At 40.6% G+C, this 12,957-nt stretch overlaps 1 protein-coding gene across 7 annotated transcripts in view; it reads left to right on the forward strand.

Moving 5' to 3' along the window:
* sash1a (SAM and SH3 domain containing 1a) overlaps positions 1-10,665 on the forward strand; it is a 161,144-nt gene extending 150,479 nt beyond the window's left edge. For 6 of the 7 annotated variants that reach the window (XM_041064020.1, XM_041064017.1, XM_041064018.1 and 3 more), the window contains 5 exons: positions 296-446; positions 792-920; positions 3,927-4,963; positions 7,206-7,337; positions 7,806-10,665. In XM_041064020.1, the coding sequence (XP_040919954.1) occupies positions 296-446; positions 792-920; positions 3,927-4,963; positions 7,206-7,337; positions 7,806-8,066 (1,710 nt within the window). In that variant the 3' untranslated portion in view covers positions 8,067-10,665. Of the gene's footprint in view, positions 1-295; positions 447-791; positions 921-1,298; positions 2,096-3,926; positions 4,964-7,205; positions 7,338-7,805 lie in introns of those variants that run through there. The other variant, XM_041064024.1, reaches the window with a different exon arrangement.
* The last annotated feature ends 2,292 nt before the right edge of the window (positions 10,666-12,957 follow it).

Here is a 12,957-nt window from a genome sequence, read left to right on the forward strand (position 1 = left end):
TACATGCCATCTAAAAATCAAAATAGAAGTTTCGATTTGGCTCACCAGTGGTTTAAAAATATTCAATGTGGATAGGAAATTATGAGCAGATGACACATGTCTACCATACAGTTTTTTTTCCCTCCTTACTCTACCTCTTTTTGCACTTTTCAGTGTTTTATGCTTTTTCCTCAAAGTTGCTGTCACTGGTCCCACAACTCAGATCCAAAGTGTATTTTTTCCTCAGTCTTAAAACATCCTCAATCTTAGCTCCACAGAAGAAACTTTAAACTCACTCTGTGTTTCTGTCATCCAGGAGCACATGCCTACTTTCCTCTTCAACGGCTACGAGGACCTAGACACATTCAAGCTGCTTGAAGAGGAGGACCTGGATGAGCTGAACATTAGAGATCCTCAGCACAGAGCTGTATTGCTCACCGCTGTTGAACTGCTACAAGAGTATGACAGTAAGTGTACTTACACACAAATGCACATTTTGGATAAATGCGTGAAAAAAAACACAGGTGATGATTCTAATATACTCAAAGTCCCTGGCTCTTTAAAAGATGCATCACATGTGTATTTTGATTACTGTACCCTGAATTCAGATCCTGGTATTTATTGGGAATTCTCACCAAAACTGGCAGAAATGTATGAGTATGTTTTACTGAGACAAAGACACATCGCGAAACCTCAGTACAGTGATGAATAAGAGTCATAAACAAACAGGATTTAATACTTTTAAAATCAAACCATTCAACCCTAATTTTGATGATTATGATGCTACGCTCTGTGATTCTTTGTATTTTCAGGCAGCAGTGATCCAGAACGCAGCGGCCTGTCTGGCTCCCAGGAGAAGCTGCTGTCTGAGGGTCGGGGCCTGGTGGGAGACTCCCCGCGGGACTCTGGGTGCTACGAGAGCAATGAGAACCTGGAGAACGGTAATGATAGCTTTGCTCAGTCTAGACCATCATTACCCAAGGATCACTGGGAATTAGCCTAGCTAAGGCCTAGCCTGGGATTAGCATAGTCCTAGTGCGACAGTGACTCCTTTGCCTTTTTCCTTGGGTTCCCACCTCTGCTCCATTTCTTTCCTGAGCTTCTGCATTCTAACACCCTGCCCATCTCACTCCTCTGGACCAGTATCTGCCAGTCAAACAGCTCCTCTTTCTGCCACATCTGCGCCAAAACCTCACCTGCACACACCTTTGGTCCTCTAGTTTGGGTGCTTTAGAGAAAGAGTCCCCTGTCACTGCAGACATTCTTATCTTTTACTTTTCTTTCACTCCACTTTCTTCACTACTCTTTCCATTCTGTAGGAATTCTGTTTCATCAGTTCCAAAGTCCACTTGTAACTGAAAGGGAGCCAGGCCCCAGACCACTAAGCCTAGTCCACCCCACATTGCTGGGAGCTCAGAGGGAGAGAACCTCCCCAATGCACAGAACTGTTCTGATGAGAACAAACTCACTGCCCAGTCATGGATTCCCAGCTCTCCCACCTCTGGGTTCAAGGCCGATAGATGGATACGAGGAAGACGATAATGGGCTCAGAGAGTATTTCTGTTAAGTGTTTTTGATATAGGAAAAAAAGAGTTTGCAGAGTAGCATGCCAAAAATGCCTGTTTATTTTGCAGTGGTGATTCTATTCGCTGATAAGAATTTTTAAAAATGTACAAGTCAGGTAAACAATCCACAGCTGCCATTTAAATCTCTTGTCGTCATACTATTTCAAGATGTCACTTTCCTTGTGTTTATAGCGATCATATTACACAGTCATAGAGTATGTGCCTAAAAAAAGATGTGGATGAAAATATTTTCAAATTGTAGTGCATAGATTGTAAGAGAGTTCTGATTATAGAAATTTATTGAGGTCTTATTTGTGAGATTTGTTTTTTGTTTGTTTTTTTAGATTGCTCTATCTCTCTGCATAAGACTGTATGCTTTCTTCTTCCACACAGAACATTCTTTTTAACAGCTCCATAACTCATAAATCACTGCTTTTTCAAAACTTGTCTTCTTTCTTTATCCGTTTGTCTCCAGTGTAACTACTGGATTTCCCCTCTCTCTGTGTGTGTTTATGTGTCATTCAGGTTCAACAGTAAAGTGTGCAGTCTTCCACAGTAGAGATTTAAGTTGTGGAATAAAAACCACTTCTTTAAAAAAAAACAAAAAGACTCTGGTGCTGGTTGCTTGATTTTTATGTTTCGCTTTTTTTTTTCCTTTTTTTTTTTTAAATGTCTGTTTTTCCTTCCATGCCACTAAACACTGTTCACAAACTAGCCGCGTAACATTGAGTAAACATTCTGCATTTCTTCTTGCTCTTTCAGGGTTCCACAGTGCTGCTATAAACACATAGAGGATTTATTAGTATGAGGCATTGGCAAAGGAAGACATTTAATTCTAATTTGAATCTTAGCTGGTAATTGAAAGTAATTACACAGATTTAGTCCTTAAAACATTCTCCTTTGGTAAACAAAATGGCACTGTAGAGCCCTGGATGTATTCTCTTTTAATCAATAGTCTTTGTACGTGTCTGATCGATTTTCCTGTGACTACATGTTGCAATTCTTCCTCATATCATCACACAACCTCTGTAATCTACTTTGACTCATCATGTTTATATGCCTACATAATGTGGTGATATAAGGTGGTTAATGATGATATTCACGAAAAAGTCAGTGATACACAGCTTTAGATTTAAGGTCTTGTTTTATTTATTTTTGTGTATCCTAAATCAGTCTACATAAGTTATTGTATAGTCATATAAACAGTGACTTTATTTTAGAAATTATGTCATCAGTTTGGCACGCTACACACACTACACTGTTCTTGTGATATGTGAGTCAATAACAGTGTAGACAGGATTTTAATGTGCAACTTGCCACTGATGATGTTGAGATACAATCCAATAGCACATCGTCACTGACAAATTGCCAAAAATCACTTTATACTAATAGTCACACTCTCAGCTCATCTTACAGTTTTAATTTTGAAGGAGGTTTCATTGGACAGTCAGCAGACCTCATTCTCCTCTGATTTCATGTCTGAAAACGAACGTTATAATTAAAGTAAATAACGTGTCTCTTGGAACTGTCAAGTAATTTAATTTATGATAATCCCTCATAAATGGCCATAGCAGAAGCACCAATATGCTTCACTTTTTTTTCTGGGAACTGTAGAGACATTTCATGACATTCCATCTATTGAACCTCTTTCTGTCATTCCACCATTTAAAGTCTTTGGCACGCCACTCTATGTGGCACCAACCCATTTCATCCATCCATTTTGCTCTGTAAGCCAAAGGATAGATGGTAAGTGGCTTCAGCCTTTTGTTCCAGTGTTTCTGAAATATCCCATCAAGATCTCTTTATTTGGGATTGCTGCTATGACAACAACAAATCAGCCAGTTTGGACACGAGTCGGAGAGCTTATCTTATCCCAGTGGTGCTCCACCCCTTCTTCATAAACATCTCTCTGCTTTTGACTGTGGCTTACAGATAAGCCTCACACAATTAGAATGTAATTCTTACGTAAGTAGATTTTTTATTTTCAATTCACTTGGCTTTGGCAGACTTGATAAAAATAACTGCTGCTGGGAACATGTTTTCTAATGAAGAAAACATACATTTATAGAGAGTGTTTGTGTCGAAGACATGATTTTCTGCTTTTCACCACATCATGTTTCTCTACTGTTGCCAAAACTGCTGCCAATACAAGAAACACAAAAAGTAAAACATGGGGGATGAAAGGAAGTAAAAAGAAAAATGCAGACTGTTAGTATGAATGAAAATTTTGTTTAAATGAATGATTCACTGTAGCAAGCTGAAGAATTAGGGTTAATTCCTGTATTTTTGTATCTAAGAGGGGGCAAAACCTTATATAAAGCTTTTTTAACCGTAAAGAAATTTGGTTGCACTAGGTTGAGGATGAATATTTTTTTTTTGCAGGTAAGAGCAGGAAAGCCTCCCGTTCCAGTCGTTCTTCAGCAGGCCTCCAGTCTCCAGACTACCCTACCCTGCCCATGACTCTTTCAACAGAGGCTCTGCAACAGAACAGCAAGAACCAGCGCACAAAGTTCCCGAAGAGCTTCTTCATCAAACCTTCCCTGAAGGGCTTCAACCTGCTGGGGCTGCACAAAGCCCAAAGACAGTCCCCTATCCCAGCCAGTCGCAGCTGTGAGGACCTGGATGGACCCCCCCAACCCACTGGACCTTGGAAACGCTCCCACTCTCTGGGCGATCTGCATTTGGAGCAGACCTACGAGCAGAAGAAGGATCTGGGTGTGGAGTTTAAATCCACCAAGGAAAGACCCAAATCAGGCAACAGTAGTCCCACCAAGGTCTGTAGAGATGGGAGTTCTCCAGCTCAGAATGGAACTCCAAGAGTGAGCCCTAAAGGAAGGGCTGAGAGGCCTCCCATACCCTCCCAGTTGCCTCTTCGCCTCCCTGGTTCCACACCCCACTCCCCTGCTCACCCAGAGCCCCTCTCCAGTCCCACTCCAAGTCCCCCTGAGTCTAGTGGGGAGAGGGTCATTCGGACTCATCCCAAAAAGCCTCCAGTCCCTCCTCCCGTTCCTGCCAAAAAGTCCAAGGAAAGACTAGCTAATGGCCTACGCCACCCCCCTCTCTCTCTGCCTTCCTCGCCATCTCCCACTCCTTCCCCTACCCACTCCCTCACCCGTTCTCACCCCAGTAGCCCCATAATCCGAAGCAGCAGCAGCAGCAGCCCCAGTGCCCCCGCTCTACCTGCCAAGACCCCGAGCACCCCCGCCAGCCCCTGTGCCACCTCATCTGCCTCATCCATGGGTGAGGAGTCAGGCACTCCCCCAGCAGTCCAGCCTCCGTGGCTCTCAGATCTCGGGGGAAAGGTTGCTGTTGCAAGAAAAGCTTCCCACGCCAAGATGAGTTGTGATCTGCTCATCCTGCTGGAACAACGGCTGGAAGCCGAGGGAATTGATCTAACAGAGGAACCCTACTCTGACAAGGTTACTAAAGTATCATTCATCTAATCACGAGAAAACAAAAGTACACAATAAGTACAATTTTTATTCAGTTAATACTTCCTTATAAACTTAAAACAGATGCTGGGAAAATCTCATGTTATTGACAGTACAAAAACTTATGAACTTGACTCCTCCAGTAACTTATCCCTCTTCACCTTTTTAACACTTGTGTATGTGTTTTTTTTAGTAGGGTCTAAAGTGTAGAGATGAGGTGAGGAATTCTATTAAAAGCCACATCTTACCTAACACATAACAAAAACATATGAAGTCGAATTTCCATGGTTAATGTGAAAATGGGGCTCCAAGACACCTCGCAGCTATACTTGTCTGGCGTCAGGCTCTTTTGGTTTAGCATCGTAACATGCCTAACTTAACTCAGTCATAATTTGACTGCAGCTTGGCTCCAAATTGCTCTGTGTTTAGGCCAACAACATCAGTGGCTTGCTTTGGAACTCATTTCGTTTAAAAATAGACACTAATAGAATCCAAAGTTTGTGTGTTTCTTTATGTGTGCAGATGCCTTTTTTTTTTGCAAGGGCACTTATTTGTGAGTGAGGGTGTGTGGGTGTGTGTGTATGCACAATAATAAATGCACTGCCTGGAGCTGCGGGGGAAAGACTGTGGGTTGAGTCTCACTATGATGCGGTTGAAACTGTTAAGTTTATGGGCTGGATCTTACTGAAGGCAGACGGGGTTATAAAATCCTCTGCCACTCGCCAGACCCCAGGCTGGGCCCCTTTAACATGGTGGAGGCCCCAACACTGGCAGGCATACAACATACAAACACATTTAGACATCAAGATATGAGGTGAGGAATAGTGTCTTAGACCACAGCATAACTCTGCTGGATTCCTATTAGTCAGAAGTGGATTGTCAATCACATTAGAGGCTCATTGATGCAGTAGTAGCTACATGAAGGAAGTTGATAGTGTCAAAGATCACACAGGTAAAACACACTGAAACTGTTTTGAAACTAATTTCTCCCATTTGCTAATTAAACTTTGCATTTCATTTAAAAATGGGTATTGAACATGAGAACTTTTTGAATATCAACTTAAATCTGTAGCACTGAATATTTAGAATAGTCAGTCATCAAAAATTGGTATTGGATGTCTGATTTAATTTATTTTTAATTATGTTTTCATAAGATATTTGCTGATTATTATTAAGACATTAAATACTGATGCACTGGCAAGTGTGGAACATTGTGGTCCACTGGGGAAAAAGGGGGTGTAAGAAAAACATGTTTATTTTCCTCAAACTAAGCCACATCAAAGAAAGGATTCTTGTGGTGAAGGTACCAAATGAGAGATATCTTATTGGTAAGGCACAGAAGTTATGAAATTTTAAAGAATATCTAGCCTTGGGCATAGAAATGGAGAATAAAATTATGTTATTGTAAACCTGTTCATTGTTGGCGGTCTAAAGATTCAGGCAGCGTGAAGGGTAGGTTTGTATGACCTGCTCTCCATCCCTCTCTTTGGGAGAGATCAGTTCCTCCCCACGCCCACCCTTTCATCCTTAAAAGACGTCCGGTCCAGTTTGGCCAACCAAAACCAGGCCTATCTGGAAACCTGCCATCGCCCCAGGTGTCCACACAAAGAGAATGAGAACAAGCAAACGGTTTTTTTTTTTTTTTTTTTAAAGTTCAGTACAGTCTCCTACTCTGCTTTGTCCGTCACTGTTTAACAAATTTTTACAATCTGTATCTTCCTCTCTTTCCCTGTAAATGAGAGAAATGAAATGTTAATAGCAGAAACATGCATAAAAAAACATAATTTAGCATGTACATTCATTGTCAGTGAAAACAGGGATTAGGTTGTGGGTGATTTTCTGCAGAGGTGGCAGAACAAAATGCGCTGACCTGAGTTTTTTACAAAGTTCAGCTATAGTGTCTACTCTCTAGTGTCTTTGTCTTTATACTTTCCTGAATCCCTTTAGAATTGAGCTCATTACCTTGCCAGAAGATGTTTTCTTCTTTGACCCGTAATTTGACACCATTAGGCTTCATTCATTCATGAACAACCAGATCTCAGGCAGCATAATGACCAGAGGAATCATATAAAGTCAAAATGCTTCTTTATCTCAGTCCAGTTAATATGGCCTATAAGCCTCTCACTGGTGCTTTAATGTCTTCCTTAAAACATAGATTTATGTGATTTAAATATATTTTCATTTCTAAATAGCCACCTTTACTGTCTCTTTCTACTCTTTCCTTCTCCAGCATGGCCGGTGTGGGATCCCCCAGCCGCTGGTGCAGCGTTACTCTGAGGACTTGGAGCAACCTGTGAAGGATGTGGCCTCCACCTTGGACCAGCTTAGAGTCAAAGAGCTCCGTAAACAACACCGTATGGCTGTAAGGCAACAACACTATTTTTTCATAGGTGCTTCATATCAGAGAAGACAATTTGGGAGCATTTTTCTTTAGTTATAGAGCTATAGATACATGCTTGGTGAAGGTTTTCTTAGAAAGTAACAATGCGGGCTTGAAAATAAGCCAGTTGTAACACTAATTTACCTGGACCCAAGGCTGGCACCATCACTGAGGAACAGTGCAAATTGTGCTTAAATATCTAACAGCCCCGCTAAATATGGCGATATACTTTTATACTTAAGTAGCCTAAATTTGACTCAAGACTTAAGAAAGTCTATCTTTACCCCATAACATTATACGATTTGGCAAGAAAGGTTAAGGAACACAGCTTGCACTGCCAAATGTGAAAAGCTCTGCTGTTTTGTCACCACGTCTCTATAAATTCAGTTATGTCTCATCATCAGAGGAGCTACTGTAACTAATGCCATATTATCCAACCCTGTCACTCAGATCCCCTCCGGAGGTTTGACAGAGATGTGCCGAAAGCCTCTGCCCTCAGGTAACATCAGCACAGTCTCAGATTGGCTCATCTCCATTGGGCTGCCCATGTATGCCACATCCTTGGCAGCAGCGGGAATCGACACGCTGAGCCGTGTGGCCTTGTTAACGGAGAGCAGTGTGTGGGAAGCTGGTGTGCGGGATCAAAGACATGCCCGCCGGCTGGTCAGTGAGGCACGATTGGTCAGCGCACACAGAGAGGTGCAGTCCTAACCACGTTGGCGGAATCAGATTGGATAACAGGTATCAACTCACTGGTCGGCACCGTCTCATTTAAACATGGTCAGTAGGTGGCCAAAGGCAAATTGGTCACAGGGCTGAACTACCACGTAGGTGACCGCAACACTGCGGTACTTCCTGTCTCGCACGTGTCAAAAGATGTGAAAGCGAGCCGCCCTGCTTTCTGATTTTGTCTCTATCATTCTGACTTTTCTCAAATGTTTACGGCATTGAGGAGTTTCTCCTAACAGCCAAGACAAGATATCAGATGCCTTTAAAAAAGAACAAAACAAAAGACTGTAGACTCACGCTGTGGGATGGCTTCCAATCTGAAGACACCCTCAAAGTCTTAAAACAAAGACTTGGATCTGCCTTTAAGGAAGATAGCACACTCTTTTATAGGATGGAATTTTTTTTAAATACAGAAAGACAGTTTATTTCCTGCATATCAGAAACTTATTTCATAAGTGCTTCATTTTCATCTCTTGTGGCAAAGCAACATTATCTGACGGTCTTTTTTAAGGAAGTAGTTTGGCCAAAGTGATTTCCTTCGCACTCAGCGTCTCATCCCCACTAATAGGTTCATCATGACTGACAGAATTCACTCAATGTCTGGACTTCTAATCCACTAAACACAGACAGCAAACAAGGAATAATCGGTGGATTTGAGATGGCTTATTTTGTATTATGTTTCTGTATTATAGCATAATGCATATCTTAATTTTAAAATGATTTATATGTTAAAATTTGTGTTTGCCTTTTGAATGTTATAGCCTTATTTTGAGGCCAGCTCGCATTAATTTCTGAGCTGAAACAGCTGACGTCACGCCCTTATATTTCATATTATACTCTATGTCCTGTTTTACTGCATATCTTGTATGCACACCCAGCTCCGATATGAAAGAGTCTTACAGAAAGCTATGTTTTACTCCAATTACCGCATCCAGCTTTCATAGCGACCATACATTCCCTGTGTACATTTTAAGTTGCCTTACCATGATGAATGAATAGCTGGAGGAAATAGAACATATAGCGCTGACTTTACCATGACTGAGACTGAAATGAAGGTGGACACCTTTTGTGCCGAGTGTGTCAACGTCTGAGGAATAATCGAGACAGAGATTTTATGAACACACACATAAATACACACCGGATCATACACATGGATGTGGACCACAGAACACGCTTCTGAGGTATTGTGGTTTTTATTCTTGTGAAGCTCCGATGATAAACCACAAAACCACAGGCACGACACAGACACTGAACATCCCTTCACCCTGTTCAACACATTCACTGTACATGTTCCATGCTGAGGACTGTGGGATAGGGAGAGAGGAGAAAATAAAAATGTTCCAAAGACACAGCTGACATCTGGGCTGTCATATCTGGAATTTATTGGACTGTCTACCCTTTGGTTAGAGCACTGAGAAATTTGATTTATAGCTGGATAATAAGCTGTTTGGGACTTTTTAAACACATTATACTGTAGCTATAATTAAGGCCAGTCTGAAATTCTCGATTGAACATTTGCCAAACACACTGAGGGACGGAGGTAAGAGCAGTTATATCAGGTGAAAAGCTGACATCCAAGGTCAGCATACACTATGACACTTAATATTCTTGAAAATCAGGGAAACATTGAGTCGGGTCAGCTTCTTACAAAAACTTCGGGCCAAAAACAAAACTGAAAACTCTTCGCTCGTTCATTTGCACACAAAATGGATATAACACATATTCCTCATTCGTATTTTTTATTCTTTTTTTCTAACAATAAAATTCTATCTTTCATAGCCAGAACTGAACTGAAGACTTACTCCATGGATTTCAAACTTAAATTTGACCAAGTGTTATTGTTAAATTGATGATTGCTAATTGGCTTTATTTTTTTTTTGCAGTGGGCACTTGATAGATAGAGTTTGATGCCTTTTTTCTCTTCAATCAAAGTGATGCTCTGGGAAAGTGAGGACAGGGGGTCATTGTTAAAAAAGTAAAAGACCCAACAAGTGTTTTGTAAAGAATGAAAATACTGACACTGTAAATGCACTTTAGAGGGTAAATCTAGCTGTTTTATAGGTGAAATTGGCTACATTTTGTTCACAGGTCCATAAATGGACATTTGTTGTCAGGTATTATAAAGGATTTCAGTGGGTAATGCTGGTATTTTAATTTAGTATTGAGTTCCCGATGCCAAGTTTAATAACAGTTCACAAGTTTAACCTGTTCCAATTACTTACTTCCAGTTTGTTTCTGCAGTCTTACAAAAATAAATTCTTAATTACATATATGAAATGCTTAGCAGAAGTTGCACATTCTGTATATGTAATTGATATTTAAATAACTTATTTTTGCTTTTTTCATATCAACTGTAATTAGCTGTACTATATGAATAGCAATACCTTCCTGCATAATGCATATTGCTTTAGCCAGTGAGGAACTACAGTATGTATTGTAAAATATGTGTACAAATTATTTTATTTGGTTTTCATCTACCTAATGATTGTCCATACAGATTTGCTTGTGTATTGAAACAACAAAAGTAATGTCCATAACTATTTGTCATTCTGAAATATAATAAAAAAAAAACAGTTTCTTGCCACACGCCTTTTGATTGTCACTATGCACATACACACAGACATACACAGTAATGGAAAGACGTGGGCATGGCCTCCTGGCTCTTTTCATCATTGTGGTTAACTGTGACACTGCATATTGGCCCGTTGATAACTTTCTTAATTATAGTTTATAGTTAAAAATGAAAAAGCATCTATACACAACAAAAATAATAATCACACCAGACTTGATTAAAACTGGTCTGTCAAACATGTTATTATTTTATTCTTAGCTGCTTTTCTTTTCTTTGTATTGCATCTAATATTAGTTTTCTAGGGTTTGGTCGAAAGGAGAAACATGGGACCATTCTGTGACCTTACTGGAAAGTGTACGCTACAGTATCTCTGCATAACAACTCCTCTCTTGCTGTCAAAGGTTGGTATAGAGCTCTGAAACCAAGGAGCTTAAGAACATTGAATTGTTGTGTCTAGCTTGTAATACCTCATTTAGAAAACTAAACACATGTGCTCTGAACCAAGACAGCGAGTTCCTCTGCTGCCTTATTCCTCAGGTCGACTGGCTGTCTGGCTCTCGTTGCAGTGCAGCTGTTGTCAATGAAAACATGTCGAGGTTTTCTAGACTTACTCATGCCAAGGAGCCCCAAATAGGTATGCACCAGACCATGAACCCCCAATTTGATAAAGATTTGTCCCACAGGCCAGCATCTGAGAAGATTTTACTTGCATATCTTCAATCCCAGCCTGTGTTTGGCAGTCTTCTGACTGGAAACAGACACAGACAAAACCGAACAAGTATTTTTTCCTTCTAGAAGAACCAGGACAATGCATGTTTACTACCTTGGCTTACTTGCTGTTATTCTGAGCCACTTTCCTTTGCTGACTTTTGCATGGTTGCAGTTGCACTTTGTTTCCGTGTTCAGCCTATGATGAGAATTCCCTACCATTCTGTGGGAGAATCGCAATATGTACATGATAGCCCTCCAGCACACCTTGATGTAACTTGGCCATTGCGTACTTCATCATTACAGAGTGTGAACAGTTAGCACATATGTAGTCACAGGAGACTGATAAGTGCACTAATAAACTGTAAAGAATGTGACACTTTTATTTATCCTTCTAGGGAAATACTTTTGCTTCTTGTTCCCCTCAGTGATGTAAGAACTATCTTAAGTAGTTCCTCTAAATGTTTGTGAAAGTGAAATTCCAAAAGTTCACTTTTGTGTAGCTGAATTTGCGGTGCCTCTTAAAACAAGCACAATGGGCCTTGTTCCTAATATAGTACTAATAAGATAATTTGCACTAATATGACTTTACTAGTGTACACGAAACCTAAAGGAAGGTGGACAGACACACTGTTGACTGAATCTGTGTGAAATTTTTAATAAAAAGAGCAAATTCAGAGGACTTTCAGTTGAATTCAGCCCCAGGATATTACTTACTAGCACACAGTCCTGACATCCTGAGGCACTGAGTTATTGATTTAACAGCTAAAGCACGTACCACATATCTGAACTTTTGTTGTGTGTGTTTCTTCCAGGTGCTCCAATTTTCTTCTACAGTCCAAAGATGTTCAACTGTGTTTCACTCTTCTCATCTGTTTTCCCCACAGGCTGGCAAACTCGATGGATTGATGGATGACATACATTAAAAATATATTATACCATCAGAAATGATTTGGTTTAAATCCCACAGCCTGATGTTATGATTAGACTAAACCTGATTTACTGCAGTGACCTTACTGACACCCATGCTGTAGTGCTGGGTAATAAACTCCTGTGCTGCATGGCAGATTGGACTGGCAGGGCTATAAACCTATAATGCATTCACCCTTATTGTGCCTAGCTTGCAATATGCAATATACTGTACTACTTACAATTCCTATACCTGTGAAAAAGCCAAGGCAATGGCCCTCAACAGAACGATTCTGTTCTTCTTTATTACGTTTGGTCTTTGAAGCCAAATTGTTTTTCACAACCACTGTTGCTCCCTCGACTACTGTGACCATCACCAGTGAAAGTACATCAGCCTTTTGGTGAGATACTGTGCTGAATGACTGTTTTCGCCTCCTAAGTGCAGGTGTAGTCTAATGGTGGGTTCTGCCCCTGCTGTGGAAAGATATATGGCTCAGTGTGAGGCCCTTACAGCTGGCCTGAGGGGAAAGAGAAAGTTTGAACCAGTAGATTCAATCCCACCAGCTTCTTTTAAACATGTATCAGACGCCCTGAACCCAAAGTGGTGATAACACTACTTGTTCCACTTTGTTCCACCTTAATAACCACTTTACTCTGAGAATACATCACTGTGATATTTCTATT

Source organism: Toxotes jaculatrix, chromosome 19 (genome assembly GCF_017976425.1).
Source record: "Toxotes jaculatrix isolate fToxJac2 chromosome 19, fToxJac2.pri, whole genome shotgun sequence".
Lineage (NCBI taxonomy): Eukaryota > Metazoa > Chordata > Actinopteri > Toxotidae > Toxotes > Toxotes jaculatrix.